Source organism: Nicotiana sylvestris, chromosome 3 (genome assembly GCF_000393655.2).
Source record: "Nicotiana sylvestris chromosome 3, ASM39365v2, whole genome shotgun sequence".
In the NCBI taxonomy this organism is placed as follows: Eukaryota; Viridiplantae; Streptophyta; class Magnoliopsida; order Solanales; family Solanaceae; genus Nicotiana; species Nicotiana sylvestris.
In genome coordinates this window covers 172,293,148-172,319,634 of record NC_091059.1, presented here as the reverse complement: position 1 = coordinate 172,319,634, position 26,487 = coordinate 172,293,148, and the positions used below count along the sequence as shown (strand labels likewise).

The window sequence follows — 26,487 nt, the reverse complement described above, 5'->3', positions numbered from 1 at the left end:
AACATACACAGGAGCATTGTCAATATACTGACAATGCCCTGTTCAGAAAACAATATATACACATCATACATTTGAATTTACTGATTTGCAAACAAACATGATTTAATTGACAAGTATTAATCAGTAGACTATTTACAACATTTGTCCATAATCAGTCTAAAACAATAGAAGCAGACTGTTTCCATTAGCATTATCATAAATGAGAATTCACAATATAACTAATCGACGAACTTAATCGAGTCGATTACTCACATTGTAAATAATCACGAACAACAGAAACAATTTCATATTTTGAGCATATAGACGGGTATGAGACAAAAAATGACAGAATTAATCAAAACAAAAATGTGAAAAATTAACAAGTTATTAAAACAAACGAAAATACATACAGAATACACAAACAGAAATAGAACAGTACCTCTGAATTTTAATCAAACTCGAATTCAACTTGGCTTCGGATTTTGTTTGAAATCAAACAGACCTTAGTCGAAGTATTTTCCACTGAAAATACTTCGACTAAGGTCGATTAAACCTCAATCTTTCGTCTGAAGTGAACAGAATCCAAAAGTCTGGTATTTCTAGGGTTCTTGAAGGTTCGATTTGGGACTTAACCATTTCTGGTCAGATTCGAGGGGGACCAAATACGACACAAGGGTGAGGGTAGCCTAGGGGTCATTTGGTGTCAGTTTAGAACGGATCTGAGTTTGTTCTTGTTTGGTCCGAATCTTCAAAAGAAGATTCGAGAAGCTCGGAACTGATTCGAGCCAAACAAACTTCAGATCCATAACGAGGCATGCTAGGGGGTACTATGGTGTTATTTTGGAAGCCATTGGAAAGGTTTGAGTTTTCAGACCCACCTTCGATTTAGTATTCGAAGAGTTGGGGTCTGATTCGAAGGAAACTAAGGTCAGATTTGTGTAGAGGATGTTCAGGGGGTTCTAGGGTGTTATTTTGGTGACCGGCGGCATTGATGCCGCCGAGTTTCAGGCGGTGGGATTCTAGGGCGGCTAGGGTTAGGGGTGGGTCTGAGGAAGATGATGATGAACAGTGGAGAGGGGGGTTTAGTTAGGGGGCCGGGGTAAGGATTATGGGCTTATATAGGGACGGGGTGGGTTGATGCTGACCGTTAGATCTAGTAGGATGAAAGGTCAGGATTTATTCACTTAACCAAACGATGTCGTTTGGTTTAAGCTGTGGGGGACGGGTTGAACCGGGTATCGGATCGGGTACGGGCTATGGGTTACGGTTCGTGGGATCTCAGCCGTTGGTTGGCTTTGATCCAACGGTCTTGATAAAGTGTGACCAAACGTCGTCGTTTGGTCTTGGCTTTGAATTGGACCGGACAGGCTGTTTGGATTGGGCTGTGGGGGGTAATTTGATTTGGGCCTGGATTTTAATCCAGGTCCAATTTTTATTTTACAACTTGTATATTTTTTATTTTCTAATTTTATTATTAATTAATAAAATCCTAATCAAAAATTATAAAAACAAAATTATCATTACAATAATATTAATTATCTTTTAATAACCATTAACGCGTAGATAAAACATTAATCACACAGTGGAATATAAAAAATAGAACGAAATGCATATTTTGGTGATTTTATTTAAATTATCTTTCAAATACATAATTAAATCCTATATGCATGCAACATGTATTTTATTTTAATTTTCATTTTATTATGACAAAGTAAACATTTACGGACATAACATAAATATTTAACACCACGCAAATTCAAAAATTACACAGTAAAAGAAATTTATTTTATTTTTTGATTTATTTTGGAGTAGTTTTCGTAAGGTAAAAATCACGTGCTCACAATATAGAAAAGAGGGGAATAGAAAAGTGAAGTGGCATCTCTCTTTGGCCAGCATTGGTATTTATCTTTTTGGTCAAATTTTTGGCATTTTTCTCTTATATTCCCCTCAAATATTTGCTGCAAAATGAAAAGACTATTAAAAAGTCAATAAGTCTAGATTGATTGCTCAATTAAAAAGGAAAGACATTTAAGAGAATGAAGTCTATGAGTTTTCCAATTCATTATCATAATTTCTATTTGTATTAATATTCTTGCGTTTTTATGCCTTTTATATTCTTAACCTCCAAAAATTTAATGTGCAAGTTAATGACATGATTGTATGTATTTCTCAATCTTTGCACAATTCACAAGCCAAACAACAAATCCATACTGAGTGGCTCTCCCATTACCGAAGACGTGAAGATCCGACAAAATATCTCATGGTCATAGGAATAAACACTGCCGATCGAAATTAACTACCGTTACTCGTGGGGATAGATACTCCAAGGTTGGATGCATACTAAGCATTTTGATTCTTGATTTTCGGAAACACATGTGATAAGCGACTTAGAAAGAAGCTAGGGGAAGAAAAGGGCGTTTTGTGATCGGTCACAGTGGGTGATATAACTGAAAGTTGATATTCTCAAGGTGTTGTCGACGAATCGTCTTTATATTGTTGTTAGATCTTGATAAATTTTGGTTTGGTGTTTTTTTTGTAAATGGAGGGGCGACTATCTTAAAGCATGTATCGGAGACGACAAAAACAATATTTTATTTGTATTTTCACAATTTTGCCTAATCTTCTATATTATATTAAAAGGAGAGTAGTTTGCAATGTAGTTAAGCCAAGTGGCAAGCTAAAATGAAGCCATTTGGCAATTTTAAGACAACACAAAAAATTTGGATTATAAATGAAAAAATATTTAATGAAAGTAGTAGTCCAAGATTTTTTGTAAATTGAATTTCATTCTTTAATAAATCAAAAACAATTATTGGAACATTTAAACTAAAAATGTTTTCTTTTTGAGAATCTGTTGGACGTACACAAAGAGGGATACAATTAAGCAAACAAATATATTATAGCTATAGATGTCTTTACTTAAATTTGTGTATATTTCAGTTATGGTAGGTATCATTTTTTGAGAAAGAATCAACTAAAATTTCATTTTGTATCTTACACATTAATTTTAAGTTGAAATAATAATTTTATATTTAGTACAAGCTTTGTATCTGACCTTATTTGCTAACAATATACATTAATATAGGTATCATATACATTACTATAAGTATTTTTAATTAAATTTTGTGTATAATTTATTCTTTTTTAAACTAAAAATGTTCTCTTTTTGAGAATATGTTGGACGTACACAAAGAGGGATGCAATTTCATTAAGCAAACAAATATATTATAGATATAGGTATCTTTATTTAAATTTGTGTATAATTCAGTTATGGTAGATATCCTTTTTGAGAAAGAATCAATTAAAATTTCTTTTTTGTATCTTACACATTAATTATAAGTTGAAATAATAATTTTATATTTAGTATAAGTTTTGTATCTGACCTTATTTGCGAACAATATACATTAATATAGGTATCATATATATATATATATATATATATATATATATATATATATATATATATTATAGGTATCTTTAATTAAATTTTGAGTATAACTCATTTATGGTAGGTATTCTTTTCTAAGAAAGAAATAATTAAATAAACATTTTTTATTTATGAGTTTTGGTATCTTTATTAAATATTATGTATAATTCAATTATGGTAGGTATCCTTTTTTGAAAAAGAATCAATTAAAATTTTGTTTTGTATCTTACACATTAACTTTAAGTTGAAATAATAATTCTATATTTAGTACAAGCTTTGTATCTGATCTTATTTGCGAACAATATACATTATTATAGGTATTTTTAATTAAATTTTGTTTATAATTCAGTTATGGTAGGTATTCTTTTTGAATGAAATGATTAAATAAACATATTGTATCTTATATTTATATTATATTAACGAAAATAGTATTAAAAAAATAAAACAAGAGGACAAAGGAAAAAGACAAGAAAAATTAAGGTTTGGTGGTTAACAAATTTTAATTAACCACAAAAAAAAACGTTGAAAATTTAAAAAAATGCCAAAAACTAAAAAAATGAAAGATTCGTATCATTTCTTCAGAGCTCATACATACAAATTCATTTACACATGCCTTTTTAAATATTAGGATTTCATATACATAAAAATTGATTTACTATGATAGTCTTTCATAGAAATCTTTATTTAAGCAACTTTTCTTTAGAGTTGGCTTCTCTACATTGCTTAGGATTTAACTTCCACACAAACTTATGCAAAGTATGGCTCCAAACTATAACTATATCAGTAAACTATCAATGTCCAAAATGAGTTGGAATTTAAAGGTTCGTGTTGTTAGATTATGGCACATTCCAGACCGCGAGAAACTAGAAAATTCTAATTCAATTGAATTAATTATTCAAGATGAAAAGGTGCATACTCTTTTACATGTTGTTATTTTTTTCGAGTTGTGATTTATTTTCTTCAACTTATGCGCCTTAATTACTAACTTAAATTTCTTTCCACATTTTTTATTTTAGGGAGATCGAGTTCATGCAACTATTGGAAGAGCTATTATGCATATTTTCAAATTAAAAATACATGAAATGAGATTGTACGTTATGAAAAACTTTGTGGTTGGACCAAACAATCTGAAAATTAAGTCCAGCAAGCATAAATTGAAACTGAAAATTACAGGGGTTCTATCAATTTTTGATATTGGGAACAGATTGAGTTCCCAGTTGGTATTCTATTGTTTATATCCATATGAAATATATTATTATTGTTTAAGTTCTCACCTCAGCATAATCAACCCTTCCACCGATTTCATCTATGGTTTGAATAGCTGAATTTATCAGCTCTCCACAATTGACCTGTCCCTTTTCTGCCTCAACTTTGGCTTTAGACAATGTTAGGCTCATAGACAAAACTTATGGAATGGTACAAAGAGTAAAAAGTTTCAATTACCACAAATGCCAGACAATAATAAAGAGAGAGCCTTAGCAGGAAATCAGTTTTTGCATATGCATTGCCGCATACATTTTGATTCTGAATAAGCTAATGTTTGACATAATTCATGTTCCTTCATCATTGCCTCAATACAAAGGACAACTTTTGAAAAATGCACTGCATATATCATGAGCAGTTGCTACAAAAATGTTCCCTTAAGCACATGTTTCATATCAAACAAATTGTATAGCATCATTATTTTTCGTGAAACATTCATATCAAACAAATTGTATAGTATCATTATTTTTTATGGAACATTTATTAGGAGATGGAATGAAAGTTTTACTGGAGTCTTAAAATATTTTTAATGTTTGGTTGTAAAGATAGTATTAACACTAACATATTAAATTTTACGGTGTAAATCATTCTTTTTGATTATCCGCGCATCACGCGGGTACTAATACTAGTATAACTAAAGACTCAGTACTTAAAAAAGATATTTCAAAACGGGAGTAGCCGATATTTTATATTTCTCCTACTAACGGGGAGGTGTTTGTCTGGATATTTACTTACTTGTGTTTAATTTTCTTTTAATCTTATACTCATCTAATTATCCACTTAATTTTATTTTTTTATAGAATCAGCTTTGTATGTATATACATACATGAAAATTTTGATCTCCTCAGCTACCTAAACTAAAGTTAACAAAAAACGATTAGAAGCTTACTTAGGACTTTTATACCGTGTGTTTATTTGTATTCTTGTCTTGATTGTTTGGTATAGATCATATTTTGTATTCTTTGTATTAATATCGTAAAAATATAAAATAACAAAAATACAAAGAGTTGAGCATTAATTAAATATTATAAAAGTGATATTTTCTCAATTTTCATTAAGTGTTTTAAAAGTTATATTTTCTCTATTTTTCCTTTAATATCTTATTTTGAAAATTCAATAATATTCCAAATACAAAAGTAGAGAAAAAGAATGAAAATGAAGGGTAATGCAAAGACGAAACCTTGTATTGAATTTTTATATATTTATTACTCTTTTATATCATAAAATATTACTGTAATATATAGAAGAACTATTTGTTGTGTTGAATTTTTATTTATTTATTAATCTTTTATATCATAAAATATTATTGTAATATATAGAAGAACTATTTGTTGTGTTGAATTATAAATTTCAGTTTATATAACATATTTTTGGCAGATCTTTTGTTTAATAGTAATGATATCGTTCTTTGGCATGATGTAGGATATCATTAAATATGACAAATAGCACAATAAAGTACTAATATCAATAGTTATTGTTTACCCAAGTATATTGCCTTAATTAATTATTTAATTTTATTTTCATCGATAAAAGAAGATTTAGTCCTGCAATTTAAACATTCAAATTAGCCTGATGAAGTTCTTGCAAGGAGCAAAGTATATGCTTCCATGTATATAAAAAATAGAGAAAGTGAGTCTTGAAGATTGTAGAAAAAAGTAATCAACCTTAAAAATATAATTAGATCACAATTATGATTTATGGTTGAATAATATAAAAAAAAGATAAAATTAAATAAAGAATAAAGATTTTTTTTTTTTGATTTTCAAAATTTTAACAATAAATTTTCATTCATATTTATCTTTTTAAGACCGCGCGAAGCGCGGGCAAATTAACTAGTTTATCTATATAGTTGGTGTCTCTTGGCTCGATGGATTAAAGCTTAGAGAATAACTTGAGGTAAATGTGATCACTATTATTATTTTTATGAATGTTAAATTTTGCAGAATACAAAAGTTTACTCTTTTGATTCTCTGCCGAAATATCAATAGAATCAACTATTGGATACAAGACTAGAGAGAAGGAATCTGATTCAAATATAAATATAGGCATCTGTCCTTTTCGGAATATTTAAAGCAGTGTGTTTGGGCCTTTAAAATCTGTTGCTCAAGCTTCAACTACTCTGCAGAGAACAAGCTAAGGGCTAATTACATTAGCAAATCAAGAAAATATGAGATCTATTCAGTATTGGGAACCAACGTCTGACGATGAATTCCTCGATCATATTAAAAGAATGGAGAAAGCCCCAACCATGCACCCTGATATTCCTCTCTACCCAAATGTTTATTCTGTTTTCAAAAACAAAGCAAGCTATGATCAACAACAAAAATCTAGCTTGAATCATCAGAAGGAACCGTCCGCAGAATCCCTGAAGAAGGTTCAGTTTGCTGAATTCAACAAGAATGAAGAGAAGAACATCAATACTCAGGCTGATGCATACATCAACCAGAAGCACAAGAATTTTGAGCTACACAAATGGAGGACCTTCAAAGTGTCATGTTAAATGGTTTCAATCTTGTTGGCTGCAGGCAGCTGTCTGGCACTGGTGTTCTTCAATAACCTACGTAATATGTTACTCTGCGTTTGTATCCCACAAGAATAAGGGGAAAAAATTTCAAGATATCGTTCATGTTTACCTTATATTTCCTATAGAGAGTAGTACATTTGCACTGTGATTTGTTCTATCTAATAAAAAGTTGTCTATTTACTTTTCTGCAAACACTTCTATTAGCGGTTTTTCTGAGTCTACGGCTTTTTATCATTTGCCTTCATAATTATCACAATAAAGCTACGCATAAATGTGTCCTAATATCATTTCATCAAGGAAGTAGATTGACAAGCTCAGTGGCTGAAAGCATTCACCCTCAGCATATCTAACCTCCTGTTTGATTTAGACAATAAACTTCAACACCAAGCAGAAGCCTTTTCTTCTCCTTGTTTAGATCCCTTCTAATACCTTCCATATTCTAAGTTAAGTGTTTGTTCCTCAATGGCTCAATTGGTGGGACGAAGACCTATGTGTTCAAAGAATATCACTGTTCTTAGCGAGTTAAACGCTCTTTTTGGTCATTTCAGGAAATAAGACACTGAAATGAAGTACGAGTAAAATAAGACATTGATCCTTCATTATTGATTTTTAAGTAGTAATAACTGCTAAATAGCAACTATGATGAATGTACGAGGCTCTCTTGTCATGTCAAAAGAGAGGATGACCGAGAGCAAGAAGAAAAAACTAATGGAGGAAAAGTGGCCAAAGATATAAGAAGATGACAGTACTAAAGCAGACCTGAGTGGTAAAATTGCTGGTTGAGGACAAAGACAACTGACATGGAATAATTTAAGGGATTAATATCATGCTATATATGTATTTTTGACAAGTTCAGATAAAGGAGAAATACAGTGTAGGAGACAGCAGTTGGCAGACGAAGACAATTTAGCTAGTTATATTCAACCTGAAGTTTGAGAGATCATTAAACACTTTTATAACCTTTACTGTTTCCCCACAAAAGTTGGAAAATGTAATTGGAATACTCTCGACTAGGATAGACTCATTAGGGAATAAATATCGCCAATGTTATGTTTTAAAAGATCGAAAAGTGAGGAGGTGCTCTATTATTGGGAATAGGAAGATAGAACATTGTTTCTAGCTGTAGATTCTTACTAGTAAATGATAACTCTTTTTTATCTTATTTTCCACATGAAGCTGAATGGAGTCTACTGTTACTATTATAGCTCAGTTTCAAACTCGAAAGCGTATAAATTACAACATGTTTGTTCTTCCAAGAGCCCGAGATCTGCAATCTTCTTGTCGGATGGATGGTACTGATATTTCCCATTACCACAAAGTTCAAAAATTATCAGGAAAATTTTTTAAGCTCTACAGTAGGCTTATTCTTCTCTACTCACTGGAATATCCACTGTTGACACAGACTAAAGGCAAGGCATCCGATTCAAGGGCATCTTGCTTGCTCATAACTTATCCTATATGAATACCAACACACCTATTTTGTCTATAAAATGCTGGACTAGTTAAGGCAAAGCATATCAATCAAACAAAAAAGGAAAAATGAATAGGATACCACGTGGCCCTTACATTCAGCCCAATTGGGAAAAATCTATCGAGGATTACCTTGCTCGCAGAACAAGAATGGAGAGGATGCAAGTAGTTGAATCTGCTGTGTTCGAGTACCCCAACGCTCACTTCAAAATCAAAGAGGAGAGAGCCAGTGAAGAACCGGGCAACATGTATTGGAATAGGTACAACCACAGCTTCCCTAGTGGTTATCACCATGCGTCTCGTGCCCCTGAAACTCACAAGAAAGTCCACTTTGTGGAGTGTGACAAAACCATTGAAGCTGATAGGAATGGAAAATATGAAGTCACAGAGGAAAAGGTTGATAATGAAGCTGATAGCTTCATTCAGAGGAAACACAAGACCTTTGAGCTTGCAAAGATGGATACTTTTAAGGTCTATTGAGCATAGACTATTTGCATGGCAGGCAATACATTTCCCTCTGACTGTTAGGTCATTGGTTGAATCACTAGTATAATAAAAAAAAATTGTCTGTCGTATACACTTGACCGTAGACTGTCTTTACAGTTGTATGCGAGTAGTTGATATGTACTGAAGTTTGAAGATATTAGTTATTTGCTCATCCTGTGCAACTTGTTCGTCAAATAGGAATGGCTTTGGTATCATCTAAATAACTAAGCTTATCTTTTGTTCTAATTTGCACCACCATCTTTTAATCCTTATAAAACTTAGAAGAAGCAAGCCTCATTCTCCAATTAGTGAAAGAGTCCAGATCCCTGAAAAAGATGGTCCATTTTACTTGACAAATTTTCAACTTTATTCTGTGGCAAGACTGTATAAGAAGTGTTTAGCAACTATGAACTGTGGTCTTCTGCGCAGCCCGATGCACGAAGCATATGCATTTACGCAGGGGCCGGGAAGGAGTGTGATGTAGGCAGTCTACCCTAATGCAAGCATCAGTGGTTGATTCCACGGGTTCGGTATTAACATAATTTGCAGACACAAATTTGTACACTGCCACGATGAGCTGGACTATATGCTTTTAATTGTCAAAGTGAAGACATGCTATACTGCAAGTATCCTGTACTCTTTAGCGAAAGCTAAGAGAGAAAGCAGAATTAGTCGAGTCTCGAAAAAAGAAGAAGAAAAGAAGAAGCAATAAAGCAACTAAAGACATAGAACTTGCTGTTTTAGTAGTAATAGTTTGTTAACTAGGAGAGCACCCTCCTGTTCCACAACAATCCCTTCAAGTTCCAATCTTGTAAGAATTTTTCAAAACAAGGTACAATAATTCAGTTGAGGAAAAGAAAAACCATAATGATCTCCAATCGCTTTGGCATAAGATTCGTTTTCAAATATTGTAGTTCAATCTTTTAGGTGATGTTAAAAGTGCAGGGACTTTGATTTGGTGGAAGGAAATCAAAAAACAAAACATACCCGTGGCTAATTGCTAGATATTTGGCCATCACAATGACTAAAAGCTACTCTTGTTTTTCATATATTCCACTGGTGGCTGTAGCTTCAGGCTTCTTGTGCTGCCCTCAGCTAAATGATGTCATGGATAGGAAAAAGAAATTTCTAAATGTACAGAAGAATCAGCTGCTTTACCACTTGGAAGCTCTAAATACCAAGTAGTCGAGCAGAATCACTACAAAAGATAAAACCTTTTGTTTTCATTTCTTTCTTCCTTATCTATTTCTTTGAAAGGTAAGTGCGCGTGGAACATTTGGACCCCGAAATTCAACATTCTGTAAACAGAATCAGAGAAAGAGAGCTCTTTGGGCTTCTTTTAGAAAACGAAACCAAATTTTACATATTACTACAAGGATATCAGCTATAGCAGTAATGGAAAGAAACCAGTCAAAAATTAACCATCGTTATCTGGTGTTAAATCAGCTTCATTATATCTTCTTGAGGACACCCTATTGAACAAGCTTCTTAAGCTATTCTTACTCTCTTTTCGCTTCTGCCCAATTCGAGTTGTCTCGTCCAATCCAGAAAATGAATGGTCTAGCGCTAACCCAGCTTCTAGCTTTTTAGACAAGTTAACAATCTCATAAGAATCCCAAAGGGATTGGCTGAAATCCCAGCTTTCTGTGCCACCATAATATTCCCTGGATGTTGCCTTGCTCATAGCTTCAAGCTTGAATCTTGACGGCTTGTTCTTGAAGTTGAGACGGTGGGCGTCGAATTCGGCGGTGGTTCTACGGCTGCTGGAATGGCCGTGCCAGGCCTGAGCCACGGCCTTAAGGATTTCAATATCATGTTCATCTTGATAAGGCTCCAGATGCTTGTTGCTCTTCATAGTCAGTTTCGAGTGAGTTGTCTAAGTCTGGGTCTTGTCTTGTATGGGCCACGTTATCTTGAGAAAAGAACAACCTCATGTTCTTTTGAATTGGAAACCTGTGATTCATAACTCTGTTTAGTCTTGAGGTGTGTTACGTGGCCTTCAGGTTAGGAAGACGTACTCCTCTTCAATGTGGGAGGTAGAGATTAATAATTTGGCATGTATATGTTATTCTAGTATTGGTTTTTCAGAAAATACTTAGTTGGCACTTAATTTCATCACATATTCAAGCCACTAAATTAGCTCCCGTGTGGCCATAAATTTTGACTTCATTTTTTCATTTTTTTTAAAAACATTATTTGTTTATGAAATATGATTATATGTTGGGAGAAGGTGAGCTTTGACGTAACTGGTAAATTTGTTGTCATGTGACCAGGAGGTTACGGGTTCAAGCCGTGAAAACAACCTCTTGTAAAAATGTAGGGTAAGGCTGCAGACAATAGACCCTTGTGGTACAGGTCATTTCCCCGACCCCGTGCATAGCGGGAACTTAGTGCATCGGGCTGTCCGATCATGTTTTGGGAAAAAAAATGAAAAATTTTCAAGTTCCCAAAAACTGGTTTAGGGCTTTTGGGTGAAATTTTTTCTTTCATATTCACAAAACTTCAACTTTTCTCAAATAAAATACATGTCCAAACAAAACTTCAACTTCCAACAATTATTTTTCAACAAAGGTTCAAAAACTTTTTTTTTCAAATTTCAATCAAATCTATGTTCATACGCTAGCTTAGTCAGACCCTGTATGCTAGTGAGATATATTTTTGATCTGACATACTGGTATCCCAATATTAAAATAACTAAAGGGTAAAAAATTTAATTCACCTATAGATGGTATATTAAAAGTTTATATATAATAAAAGCATTAGGGGTTTACGTGTTTTAAAAATGAATTTGTTTCCAAGGACAAAATTCATTGACAAATAGATCATGATTCAAACTGCATAATATGAGTATGGATTTCAATAGCCTATTGGATTTTTCCCACTCCTTGTTAAGTACTACTTTAAACACGTGGAAAAAAGAATCTCACGTCTAGCATTGACAAACACGAACCAGCAATGAGCGCAACAAACAACACCAATCACCATGCATACCTCAACTTAGTGGTGGCAAAATGGATTAATTTTTTTTTGTTATTCATCCATATTATCTACTAAAAAATAGGTTGGATAATGAATTTTTTAAAAACGGATCAAATATGAATAAGAAACATATTATCCACTTGAAAAATGAATAACCAATGGATAACTAATAGATTTAACTTTTATATTTGTAAAGACTCAAATTGGAGGTTCCTCAAGCTTGAGAGACTAGGAATTATCCCAAAATTCATCATATTAAAAAAGCATGAATAATATGGTTACCCATAATATCCGCCGATTAACCTATTTTCTTTCTGTATTAAATAGGAAAATTTTCATAAAGCATTATCTTTTAGTAGTAATTAGTCATCTATAGATACCATTTGCTATATTACAGATTCTAGATAGCTTTCTGTGGTTATAAGATGTATTTGATGTATTTAAGCTATTGTATTCATGAATACAGTAGCAAAAATAGGCGTGAATCAGGGAAGTCCAACTAATCAGTTGTTGTATTCGAGTGTATTCAACTTTATTCATGGAGTGAAACATGGAATTACAGCTGGACAAATTATTGTATTCGACTGTATTCGCAGCGTGAAATAGGGGATTAGACTGTTTTTAAAACGGAAAGTGAATCAATTAACATACCAGACCCCTAATATAACTCAACAAACTCAATTATAACACACAAATTTTGTATTTTCAGTTATCAAAAAGATTCTCAACCGAAAAATACCCCAAAAACATAATAATCTTCAGAGAAGTTATATAATACATCTGAATACATAAATTATATTAATTAAAAAATATATATGAATGCATTCATGATATATAGCGAGACAGTGAATAGTGAATACAATGAAATACATAGAATACAGCGGGATACATTGAAATACAATGAAAAAAAGATAGTGAATACAATGAAATACATGGAATACAACGAGATACATTGAATTACAATGAAAAAAAAGACAATGAATACAATGAAATACATTGAAATATATTAACAGAAAATCAAGTTGCTCAGCCCCAAACTCCGCCGTCTTTGTTCAAGAACAAACCCTAATTTCCTTCACCATTGATGACATATTCTTTTCGAATTGCTTTACTAGACTCATCATAGTCACTAGCAAAAACAGTGAGGAAAGCGAAGTTACTCAAGAGGGCATAAAGATTAGCAGTGACTGAGAAAATAGATTCAGATTTATTGAATCTAGAGTAGTCGGTTGGATAAAAATAGAGACAGAGGAATTTAGTGACAGGGGAAACGATGAAATTGTAGGTGAATTAAGAATGGAAAATACGGGCACTCATATAATAAACTCTAGTGAACAACCCTAATGAGAGAGAGGAGATAGAGAAAAATCTGAAAGAATGAGAGAAAAATAATACAAAGAGTATTTTATGGCTTAAGGGTAGGAGATAACCATAAATAGATATTTGGCTATAAAAAGCAAAAGGTAGCTATGGAATATAATTTTTTAAAAGGATATTTATTTAAAATAAATAAGGTATCAACCTTTGCTATAGGAGGTAAAAATTCCTATTAAATATGGGTCGGGCCGGATAAATTATCCGTTTTAATTACCCGTTTTTGACCCGCTCGTATTCGACTGACCCGACCCCGTTTGCCACCCATCTCAATGGGAAGTAAATTGACAAGTGACAAGCACCAAACAATGCACAAGGATGGTCCATAGCAATATCACTGCACACCAATGGTCCTCTGCAATAGCTATGGGGAACTCTATTGTCATTATCTTAAATCTTTTTTGAAGCTTAGATGTTTCAGCATCACCTGCCAAAATCACTAGCATCCCAAATTAACTAGCTCTTTCACAAACCAATGTTCCCAATATTGAAAAGAATCAAGATCAGTGGAATTGATAGAAGGATTAGTGTGAATAAGAATTTGGTAAAAGATCATAATAGAGGCCTTGTAAAAAGAACAAGGACCTACTTTTGCCTTTTGTAATGTACATGTGGCAACAGGAGTTGCACTTGCTTGATTCAGAACAAAATGATTGCAAAGCTGCAGTTCATCGGGGCCATAAAAGCTCAGTCAACAGCTTGACTTATACCACTTAAAACAATAAACACCAAAAGTTATAGTAACACGAAATACATGCTATGACCTTGTTCATTTTCACCAGATCCTACAAAGAATCAACTCCACATCAGAGTTTGAGACCAAGATCCTACTATTTGGCCAGAAATAGATAACCAAACAGTCAAATCCACTTAGTCATTCATTATCTCAGCTTAGTAAAACATGCTTCCTATTCCTACCTATAACAGTCAGCGAAAACATCTTTCAAGCATGATTACAGGAACAAGGATGACAGTCACAACCCAGCCGGACCAGGATTCAGTTCTTTCACATCTCTGAGTCCTGTGATTAGAATCGTAAATGCTGATCAGAGCGCTACAAGTATAGATAAGACAGTCCTTTGCTTCAATTATACTCTTAACCTTTCTTTATGACTCCACATTTCTTTATGACACAGGCAATGGCAGTAGAAAGGATGGAAAATGCAGATGAACGAACTTGTGAGCTCTTTTCACTCTTCAAGAACTAACTGCACCTTGTGACCTAAGCAGAATTGAAGCTCTTTCTGGGGAACCTTTTCGCTTTTCCGTTGTTGGAATTTGGAGAACCAAAGAGGCCACAAATTGCTGGGTGTTGGCGTATATGATGTGGGCACTTGTAAAGCAGATCTTTTGCCTCAGAATGTCTACCTTCTGCAAAGAAGGTCTGAAAAACATGTTGGTACGCTGAAACAGATGGATAGTCCTTGACGCTCAACGCCTTCAAAAACTCCACTGCATCTTCCACTGTTCCTGACTTTGAAATATATTGATGAAAGGGTTCAGGAAAAGGTGGGTAATTGTGTTTCTTCATTCGACGGAGGAGATCTAGTGCTTCTTCCATTTTCCTTTCCCCTAAGAGCTTTTGAATGATAAGTTTGTATGTTGCTTGCCAGGGGCGCATTTGAAACCGATTCACCATCTCGATCAACAACTGATATGCACCAAAAACTCTTTTCTGACTCAAAAAACCATTAAGCAGTACGTCCAACAGATCAGCATCTGTATCAACATTTTTCTCCATCATCTTAGCAAAACAAAACAGCGCCTTATCAACTTCACCAGCTAAACAATGCCCTTGTATCAGAACAGTCCAAGTCTTGATATCCGGAATGCACCCACATTCTTCCATCACATCAATCACTTTCGAGGCCTCCTCCAGCCTCCGCATTTTGCAGAGTCCATAGATTAATTGGCTGTAGGTAATATTGTCAGGTTCATATCCTGCATCTCTCATAGCTTCTGTTATCTTCTCTGCTTCCTCAAATCGCCCCAAGTTAGTCAAACACCTATGAATGACATCATAAATAATCTTTGAGCGTGAATGCCCTGCTGCCTCAAATTTTCCCACAACTCTAAATAGCAGATCAAGATCTGGGGGATTTGACTGTGCGATGGATCTTAAAAGAATATTACACTCACCAAGTGATGGTTTAAACTGACCATCCATCATCAGCTCATATAATTCTACTGCATCTCTCAACATCCTAATCTTCTGAAAATGCCTTGAGATCTTTATATATGTATCAAGATCTATTTCAAAACCCACGCTCTTCATTTCTTCTACTACACTCCAAAACTCTTCAATCGATTCTTCTCGGCAAAGAACCCTAAGAATCCCATTATAAGTAACGGTGTTGTGCTGAAAACCTAAACTCCTAGCAACCCATTTGAAAAAGTTGAAAGCTTTAAGCGGATATCCTATTTCCCTAAGTTCCTTCAACACCCTAAGCACAAAATTATCCGACACCGACAATTTCATCTCCCGTAATTCTTTCTCCACCTCAAATCCCCATTCTTGTTTCTTAATCAATTCAGACACATCTCTCGCCAAATCACCCATAGCATTTTCTTTAATCATCCTACCATAGAAATGCTTCAAAGCAGTGGCATCAGTTTCCAATTTCAAATTCCTAAATATGGAATGAATTGATTTATAAGTTTCCTCATCAATATAAAAACCCTTCTCTTTCATTTCCTTAATAGTAATCCAAAAGTCCTTCATAGAATCCTTATTGGCATAAATTCTGAGCATCAAACTGTACATAGCAGAACTAGGTTCAAACCCCTTTTGCTTAATGACCCATTTCAAGAAATTTCCAGCCTTTTTGGGGTCTTTGTCAAGTTTCTTCAACAGATACATAACAGCTTCATGGGTCACTGGAAAATCAAGATTTCCTAAATCCTTTTCTAAGTGTTTGGACCATTCGTTGGATAGTATAATGTCTACGAAAGATTCAGGTTTTGATGAAAAGGAAACATTTTGAGGGGCGGCGAGTATAGTAGCAGAAGTATAAATTTGTGTGGGAAGGGAAGGAGAAAGGTAAAAGTAGCGAGTCACCTGAGGGTTGGGCGAGGGAGCTCGAGAAAGCTGAGTAAGAAACAGCGAATTCCTCAGTCGAAGCGAACTCAGGATTCTCTTGCCGTGATTCATGGCTGCCGTGGTCTCTCTCTTCAGATACTACAAGGGAGATGCAAAACCCTTGAAAAAACCCCTCTCTAGGAGACTAGGAATAAGGCTTAATTAGTGTAGGAAAGGGGTGGGACAGGAATTTGTTACATACAATATCAATTGCCTTAAAAAAAAACACTTTTGATGTGCAAGTTAAAAGGTGCACAAAAATTAGTACCCTCTAATTCAATTTTTATGCATTCATTTACTTCATAATCTAAGTTTTGATTTATATATTCTTTGATTAACCTAGGTACTCGTGCTTTACAGGTCCGATGATTTCGTGCCACGCAGCAGCGGCCCGTCCATAAAGCAGGTAAAAAAGTCACTTATTATGGACCGGAGAAAGTAATAGACATGATTATTTTTTCACTTTAAAATAAATTTGAACTATGAAAATATTTTTGATTTTTTATTCAACGGTAAAAAGTGAGATTACTAGATGATGGAAATTTGAAAAATATTGCCTTCATCTTGAATGCTTCTTAAATCATAATAATCAACCCACTATTGATAGTTTAGATTTATTTTCTGGATTAAAAATATTTTAAAAAATAGTACAATTAAAAGATAAAAGTTTAATTGATATACTCAATCAAATAAAAAGATTTAATTATTTTTCAAATGCCTATATTACTTATAGAATAATGTCATAACTCCTATTACTGTTGCTTCAACGGAAAAAAAGTGTTTCAAAATTGATAAAATCTTACTTAAGATCAACAATGTCTCAAAGATATTAAATGAATCAGCTATATTGTCAATTGAGAAAGACTTATTAGGGGAAATTGATTATAAAAAATTAATAATAACTCTGCATCTAAAAAAGTTAGAAAAATAACCTTCAAACAAAAACAAAATATTTTTTATTAATAAAAAAGTTAAGGCCCCTCATAAAGTTTGATTTTAGGCCACGAAATTGGTCGGGCCGCTCCTGGTTCGGAGTGAATTAAATAACACCCTAATTGGAGGAAAATGAGTTCATAAGAAAAATATTTTCCAAAATATTTAAGCCAACCAAACATGGGAAAAGGAAATTGTGGGGCTATTGAGATTGGCCTTCGTGAACGCGATGTGTGAGATGCGAACACGGTGAAGAACTTGAGGGACCTACGGGAACGTGAGTGGGCAGTCGCGAACGCATACAAGGAAGTGAGGACTGGGCCTGAGGTCGCTTGGCCTATGTGAACGCAAAGCAGTGAGGGCGGAAGGCTCCGCGAACGCGTAGTGAGGAACGCGAACGCGAAGAAGGTTTTCTGGGCTTGGGCTGGCTGAGCTTCGCGAATGCGAAGGGATTTCCGCATTCGCGAAGAAGGGCAGTGTCATTTTAAAGACGGGATTTGGCCATTTTTCTCCATTTTTCATTTGGTTGGGCGATTTTTGGAGCTCTTGGAAGGGAGATTTTCGTCATCTATGTCAAGGTAAGTGATTTCCACCTATTGCAAGTTAAATACTTGGATTGTGTATGGATTTAGACATGAAAATTTGTAGAAATTAGGGATTTTGAAGAAAACCCTAGAAATTTATATTTTTGGATTTTGACCACGAAATTGGACATGGAATTTGGAATAAATTATATATTTGAGTTCATGGTGTTATGGGTAAAGTTTGTCTTTGAAAATTTTCTGAATCCGGGCACGTGGCCCGAAGGTTGATTTATCAACTTTTCGAGCGGAGTTGGGAATTGATGTAAATAGGATTATAATGAGTATTAGAGTATATATTTATGGATTTGCTCATTTATTGACTAGCTTTGGAGCGTTGGGCATCGGTTTGAATTGTTGGAAAGGTTTGGGAGTCGGCTATGGAACTCCGGAGCGAGGTAAGTCTCCTTTCTAATCTTGTAAGAGAAAATTAATCCCATAGGTGAACCAAATTAATATGTGCTTCTCATTGTGGGGGCTACGTACGTACGAGGTGAAGAGAGTTTGTACGTAGCCACTACCTATGCCTATGTCTGGGTAGTTTTAGGTTTACATCATGCCTCATTGATATTGCTATTTGATTTATAGTTATTGTTCGTCTTGAGAAGAAACGAGATTGAGGTTCCATAATAATTGTGTTGAAAGGAATTTAAATTGAGAAATTTAAGATTTTAAAAGTTTTCATTTGAATTTCGTATTTTCAAAAGAGAAATGAGGAATATTGTAATAACTTAAGAAATCTATGTGTAACCGCATCACAATTATATTCCGCGAACGGGCAGGATCTATGTACCACACTTTCATGGGAGCGGGTCGTTCGCCTCGGCAGGTTAATAGAAGCATCTATGGTTCATGCCGTTCGACCCTCGACATTACACAGTTTAATTATTATGTTGGATCGGGTCGTATGCCTCGGCATGTCCTATATCATATCCTTATGGAATCGTGCGTAATATTCGGCAAGCAACCAGTGTATCCGTGAGTTTTTCGGATTTGAATTTATGGTAATCTACTTTATGGGGTCCACTACACCTTTATGTGTGCTCCGGTTAAGGATGGAATTTATAATGGGAAGCTTGAGTTCATTGTAAAGAGGGGAATTTGTATCATGTATCTTTATGTTTATTTAATTCGTTATTTATTCTGCCTCACATTATTTATCTCTTTACTGTACCTAATATTATTGGACCACTAGTAAGTGTCGGAGTCGACCTCTCGTCACTACTTCTTCGAGGTTAGACTGGATACTTACTGGGTACGCGTTGTTTTCGTACTCATATTACATTTGCTATACATTTTGTTGTACATGCACCTGTATGTCTAGTGGCCTTGTGGGCGCAGCGGCGCGGTTAATACAGGGATTTAGGTGAGCTGCGTCCTATGTTATGGTCTGTAGCCAGCAGAGTCTCCTTTAGAGTATTTATATTCTCTCTCTCTCTCTCTCTCTCTCTCTCTCTCTCTCTCTCTCTCTCTCTCTCCTGTCCAAGTTGTATTCCGGACAGATGATGCATTTTATTTTATTTTTCCTAGTTGATGCTCATGCACTTGTGACACCGGGTTCTGGGATGATTACGGTTTATTCAATATTGAGATTGTGAAAAATATTATTATTTACCCTAAATTTTTCCACCTTCTACTATTTAATTGAAGTAATACTATGATTTCAACATTATTAAAGGGAAACCTAAATTAAGTATTTAATTGTTGGCTTGCCTGACAGCGGTATCCAGTGCCATCATGACCTTTAATGAATTTTGGGTCATGACAACAAATCCAGAACAAACTACAGATAAGGGTCTAGCACTACAAGCTCCGTCTAAGACGGTATTAAATTTCGATTACTTTCTGTATTTTCTTTTCTGGGTGTGTTTAGTATGAAGGATTTTTCATGGAAAATATTTTCCTAGAAAAAGTTTTTATGAAAAATGAGTGGTTTTATCACTTATTTTCCTTTATTTGGTTGGTGAGTGGAAAATATTTTCCGAAAAATATTTTCTAGTGTTTGGTTAGAGAGTAGAAAATATTTTTTTAGGAAAATATTTTTTTATGCTACTCTCCTCACCCCTCCACTTTCCCCTTCCCCCAAGTCTCTAAAAATTCATACAAATTCAAAGGAACTAATGTGCTGCTTTACTTTTTTACACAAAAATAACATTGAAATTTGTGCTCAATAACTAAAAAAAATACTCTTTTTTGGTTAAAAAAGAAAGTACTCTTTCTACAACATGAAAATAAAGTACTCACTCTATTGAAATAAAAAAAAATACTTTTTCTACATCATGAAAAGAAAATATTCATTTTGTTGAAATGAAAAAAAAAACTTGTTTACATCATGAAAAGAAAATATATTTTTTGTTGTAATGAAGAAAAACACTTTTTTTACATGAAAAGAAAGTATTTTGTTAAAATAAAAATATTTTTGTATATCATGAAAAAAAATACTCATTTGTTGAAATGAATATTTTTTTTATTTATAATATGAAAAGAAAGTACTATTAATAATATTTTTATTTAGGATGGGTTGGGTTGGGTAGGTGGGGTGTGGTGGTAGATTGGTGGGGAAAGTTAAGGGGTGGATTGGTGGGGGTTGGTGGGGATGGAAAATAGGGTGGGAAAAGTTAAAGAAGGAGTTTTAGAAAATGTTTTTCCTTTCTCTTGATAGAGTAAATATTTTTCTCCAATTGAAGGAAAATAAGTTCATGAGGAAAATATTTTCCAAAATATTTAGGCCAACCAAATATAAAAAAATTGGAAAATATTTTCCATTCATCCCAAACACACCCTCTATTTTAGTTTACTTTGATCAAACTTCCCTCTCATCTCCTTCTCCAAAGTGTAAGCAGGAGAAGGATGTAGTATTTTCTTTTCTCACATGCCAATAACTCTGAATGGCTGACAATGTTTTTGGTTGAAGTGGTTTGAATTTATAGACTATAATTTGTATATACTTTTATTTGATCTTATTTATGAGGCAATAGTGGTGTTCGATCCATCTTGTATGCATTTTTACCATTTACAAATACATATATAATATGTTAGAAAATATTCAAGGTTAACAACATACTTTTGAAAATCATCACCTAGTAGTCAATTTCATCAGTAATTAAGTGGAACATTTTAGACGTCTTGAAATAAACCAAATAGCTTCATAAATGATTTTTTTTTAAATTATCATCATCTAGTGATTAAAAATCTTTACCACTAAGTAGAATGTCTATAATATGTCTCATTCATTTAAATGATTCAAATCTATTTTGGAGTGAAAATGGCTTAGTCCACTTGAACTTTCAATTTATGAGAATTAGCAATTGCTTTAGTAGCCTTAGGCTTGAGCGAGTCTCTTTCTCTTTTTCTCTCTCTCTTTGTGACTAATAAGCTTAAACCTAAGACATTTTTATTCAAGGGTATATTAAGGGGTGTTCATGGTTCGATTTAGTCAGTTTAAACCAGACCAATTAATTCGATTTTTTAAATATTAATACCAAATCAATTAAGTTAATTTTTTATTGGCTTATTTTTTTAATCGATTTTGTCAGTTTTTCGATTGTTTGTGAGTTTTTCCTTAAATATAAAAGACACACGGTCAAGTACAAATTCCGGCGATTATGTTCCGACATAACACTATTAGACCAATTATCTTTGAGGAAATATATATATTTACTGATATATCTTGATGATAATTGAATTAAATATGACTGAATCTTAAGGAATCAATTAAAGACAAGTTATTTTTAAAAAGGAATAGATTCCTGGACTTAAAAAAATAAATATGACCAATCAAACTAAAATATAAAGATAAGAAGTAGATTATAAAGCAAAAGTGTAAACGATTAATATGTATCATAAAAATTAATAAAAAATATACATATATGTGTCTAATAATTAGTTTTAAATAGATATTTTATAGTCATTTTGGTTTGTCTTTTTCCCACTTAAAACCAAAATCAAACTAAATTTGATAAGTTTTTAAAATTCAAAATCAAAATATTATTGCTTTTTTGTCGGTTTGATCCAATTTTTGATTCGATCCAATTTTTCGTTTTTTCATGAACTCCCCTCGGTATATGTTTAGTCCTGGTCAAAAATTGATCGAACCGTTAATTATTGCGAGACTTTTTAAAAACAAGCGGAGAGCAGTGCACTATTTACTGTCCCCAGAGTTGACTGACGATGTGAAGGACCGCATAATCTTTGGATTTCAGTTTGTTTAAATCTTAATTAATTCTTCACCCGATGGATAGCTATCGTTCATATTTTGCAACACAAGCATGGAATTAAATCGTGCTGGTATAATGCTGTACTCTTATTTTTGGAGTACAATCTCATGACTAGCTAGTAACATTTTGAAGGTCTTGAATTATCTCCTCTCTTGTTTATATATCCCGCCCCCAACCCCCCATCCCCAAAAAAACAGTAGGAAAAGAAAAGAAAATCGAGTAAGATACAATTTGAAATGTTTTACTAAAAATAAGAAATATATAAGACGTCTAGTTAGCCGTTATTAAAACAAATGTAAGTGCTTGGACTAAATTCGTAAAGAGAAATATACATATGGTTTTATGACTTAATAACTTTCATATGTATATTTTTCAAGTCGATCAAAGTTCCTTGCATAAAACATAAATTCCTATGAATCACCCTTTCAATAGATTGCTAATAACCAAAATAATATCAATAAGTCCTTGAAGTTTGTCACTTGCATCTTTTAGTTGTGGCGATTCAGCGGGTGGTGTTTCTGAAAAATTGTCATCGCACGTAGTAGGACCATCAAAAGCAGCAGAAGCATGAACATTCAAACCGAGATAGTCTTTGGATTTCAAAAACCCTGGCAATTCTCCAAGATCATCAACAGCGTCGTTATAATTCTCCAAACACGAATCGTATCGCGTCTTTAATTTTGGATCCGTCGCCTGTTTAAGCAACGTATTAACCAGATCACGCACGGTTTGTGCATTCTTTTGTGATATGTCTATTGAAATAGTCGCTAAACCTTCGAGATTTGCACCTTTGGATCGAGGGTCCGCATTTAAAGCCGATAAACATAGAGCAGGTTTTTGTGCTTTGGAGCAAACGTCGCCTATCAGATCGGCTTTCGCGATTGTTAACGTGAAGGAGATTGATAGCAGAGAAACTATAAGAAATATAGCGGGGTTATATGAGACTGCCATTTTGTATGGTCAAATTAGCGTTATTGTTTCATAAGTTGTGCTGTGATAAGCAATTTATATAGCTGTGTTTTCCAATTGAAGACCATATTGAGAAAGGTATGAAATCAAAGCGTGCAGGCATTTATGGAAGAAAAATTAAGTAAGAATCAAAGCCATATTTAATTTCGTAAGATTTCTCAGGCTTCTTGCTTCATAGTCAATGGTAGGAGACACATATTTGCGCTGTTTCCGTCTAAAACAATTGGAAAATTTTATTAATACTCAGGCAATCAAACAAATCTCTCTATTTATCACTACCAGAAATCAGGTGATTTTCGTCCGCAATCGGTCGGAAATTGTTTTCCGACCGATTTTAATTGGACGGAAAAATGATGGTCGCAAATGTGTACCGACCTCAATCGGTAGGAAATTTCCGACCGAAATCGGTCACAAACATATATGTATATATATAAATGTAAGATGTATATATAGTATTGTATAGTATATATACTAAGTGTAAAGTATATATATACTAAGTGTATAGTATATAAGATATATAAAATGTACATATAGTATAGTACATAAGATATATATATATATATATATATATATATATATATAAGCTATATTCGTATATAAGATATTGATGAATATTAAAATTTAAGATCTTAAATCAATTAAATATTATGTACATATATGTATATATATATACATATAAAATGTCACAATTGCGAATATGGACTAGGCAGGGAGACCTTCGCATTTGCGAGATTCAATATCGCAAATGCGACCTCAACAGGTACCGTAATTGCGAATGTTTGTTTGCATTTGCGAAGAAAGTATGGGGAGGCCTACCTTCGCATTTGTGAAGCCTGGACTGCATTTGCGAGTTTGCATTTGCGAACCTGGCATCGCAAATGCGATATCCGTACCTGTGCAAATTATAACTTAGACGAAATTTCTTCATTTTTCAAACTCTCTCAAACCCTAAGCTCTCTTGGGCAATTTTTCAAAGAAAAGCTCTTCTCCAAATCAATTGTAAGTCACTTCTAACTTATTTTCTTCAATCTATAATATCTTTTCACATGATTTCAATTCAAAATCAAGGTTTTCACGGGGAAATTGGGTATTTTTGGGTAGAACTTAGGATTTTCAATTTTTGGGGATTTGGACCTCGATTTGAGGTCCGATTTCAAAATAAATTTTATATTTGAGTTCGTGGGTGAATGGGTAATCGGGTTTTGGTTCGAACCACAGGTTTTGACCAAGCGGGCCCGAGGTCGATTTTTGACTTTTGGAAAATCATTAGAAAACCTATTTTCATGCATTAGAATTGATTCATTTAGCATTTATTGATATCGTTAAGTAAATTGTAACTAGATACAAGCGAATTGGAAGTGGAATCGAGGGGTAAAGCGGTAGCTGAGGCTTGATTGTGTTCGTGGCATTTAGGTAAGTGTTTGGTCTAACCTTAACTTGAGGGATTAGGAGTTGTGTCTTATTTGCTATGTGTTAATTGTTGAGTACGATGTATAGGTGTGGTGACGAGTATCTATACGTCGGTGTCAAGCATGCCCATGAGTCTTATACTATGATTGATATGACTCCGTTTTGTATTGTCCATGCTTAGTATGATGACTTCTAATGTTGAACAAGTCTTATGGAAGTATTCTTGGTAATTGAACATTGTAGAGCATTGGCTCAAGTTGAGAATTGAGTTGTGAAGTAATTGTGGAAAAGAGAAGAGGTTTGTGATATTGTCTCCCTTGCTGGGATGTTATTGCTTTGATATTTTTTTCCTTTCCCGGATGTTATTGCTCATGATATTGTTTCCCTTGCGGGGATATTATTGATATACTATTGTTCCCTTGCCGGGATTCTATTGTGATTATATTGATTCCCTTACCCACATTGCTTTTTATTGTTGCTTGGGTAAGGAAGAGTGTAAAAGCACGAAGTGTCACGACCTAAAATCTCACCTGTCGTGATGGCGCCTATCATGGAACTAGGCAAGCCTCAACTCGACATCTCAATACAGTAGAACTTTTAAATAAAGGCGGAAGCAGTTAATATTCAAGAAATCCTTTTTTGAAAAAAAATAGATTATAACTCCAAAATTACTATACAATCCATCCCCAAAACCCGGTGTCACTGAGCCTAGGTTACATAGGTCTCACGAGTCATGAGCAGGTTTAGTAGAGTCTCGCGGATTGGTACAGAGACGTCTATACTTATCCTCGGGAGGCTACAGAACCTTTAGGAAAAACTTCACATTCTTGAATTCTTATCGTGCGTCCTTGATTCAGCTTGAAATGTAACTCTTTGAATCCTTCCACGCGTTCGTATGCACACATGAGCACTTGGTATCAGCTGTGCATTGGCGGCTTGTGATTCCCTGATCGAGGGGTGAGATATGATCTCTGAGTGTTGATGTTGGGCCAGTCTGGAGGACTTGAGGCCGGATTTTGCCTATAGCTTGAGCTCTGAGGCGTTGATTGTGTGAGCATGTGCTTTTGGATCTATATGTTCGATAGTGCCCCTATTAGTGGGAGTGATGACTGGATAGCTACATGACAGGTGTGATGTGACTGCGAGATGTATTCATATGAATTGAATGAGACGAGAAGGGTCTGCCTGAGGACAAAAAGGACTATTTGGTGCTTGATTTCCATCTTGATTGATGTATAGCCCCGAGGTATGGGAGTGTGAAGAATCTTTTTATGTTTTCTAGTTGGAGAGTGACATAAATTTCATGTTGTGACATGAGTTCGGACTCAGGAAGATTAAGTGATTGCGTAATGTTTACGACGGTGGAAGGGTATAAAGAGATGTTAGTTTAAGGCGAAGCAGGTGGATTATCTCCCTGTTCTGAAGTTTGTGCGATCCTTATGTTGTCGGTTGGAAGATCTCATTTACAAGTGAAATATATGTGTTGCAATTTAAATTTGAGTCGCTTAAGAGAGTGGATTTAATTGTTACAAGAGTGAATGCGAGATTTGCAGAAGATTTAAAGTACTAGATGGTCTGTGTTTCACGAGCTTATGAAGGAATGAGTTTAACCTCACTATGGTATTATGGCAGTAATAGAGTATATGCATTATGAGTTATTGTGTGTGTTTTAATCTATGGCTTCGAGCCAAGTGGGGGAGTCTGCTATTGATTAGGTGATTACACGATTATGTGCTATGATGGTTCCAGTTTGAGACGTACTGGTGCATTAGTTATGACTTACAGAGGTTGAGACC

General features: G+C 34.2%; 3 protein-coding genes across 3 annotated transcripts; all 3 read right to left on the bottom strand.

The window, feature by feature from the left end:
- Nucleotides 1–10,566: 10,566 nt before the first annotated feature.
- On the bottom strand, nucleotides 10,567–11,004 carry LOC104231317 (uncharacterized). Its single transcript, XM_009784290.2, has one exon. The coding sequence runs from the start codon at nucleotides 11,002–11,004 to the stop codon at nucleotides 10,567–10,569; it is 438 nt and encodes a 145-aa protein (XP_009782592.1).
- Nucleotides 11,005–14,079: 3,075 nt separating this feature from the next.
- Nucleotides 14,080–16,764, bottom strand: LOC104231316 (pentatricopeptide repeat-containing protein At3g48250, chloroplastic). The gene has a single exon (XM_009784289.2). The coding sequence runs from the start codon at nucleotides 16,651–16,653 to the stop codon at nucleotides 14,725–14,727; it is 1,929 nt and encodes a 642-aa protein (XP_009782591.1). The 5' UTR covers nucleotides 16,654–16,764; the 3' UTR covers nucleotides 14,080–14,724.
- A 5,965-nt stretch (nucleotides 16,765–22,729) lies between these two features.
- On the bottom strand, nucleotides 22,730–23,263 carry LOC104231315 (pectinesterase inhibitor-like). Its single transcript, XM_009784287.2, has one exon. It carries the CDS (start codon nucleotides 23,261–23,263, stop codon nucleotides 22,730–22,732), a length of 534 nt encoding a protein of 177 aa, XP_009782589.1.
- Between the last annotated feature and the right edge of the window lie 3,224 nt (nucleotides 23,264–26,487).

What these genes read in the sequence shown, in the direction of transcription:
- LOC104231315 (XM_009784287.2), bottom strand. Translation starts at nt 23,263, where the DNA reads ATGGCAGTCTCATATAACCCCGCTATATTTCTTATAGTTTCTCTGCTA.
- LOC104231317 (XM_009784290.2), bottom strand. Translation starts at nt 11,004, where the DNA reads ATGAAGAGCAACAAGCATCTGGAGCCTTATCAAGATGAACATGATATT.
- LOC104231316 (XM_009784289.2), bottom strand. Translation starts at nt 16,653, where the DNA reads ATGAATCACGGCAAGAGAATCCTGAGTTCGCTTCGACTGAGGAATTCG.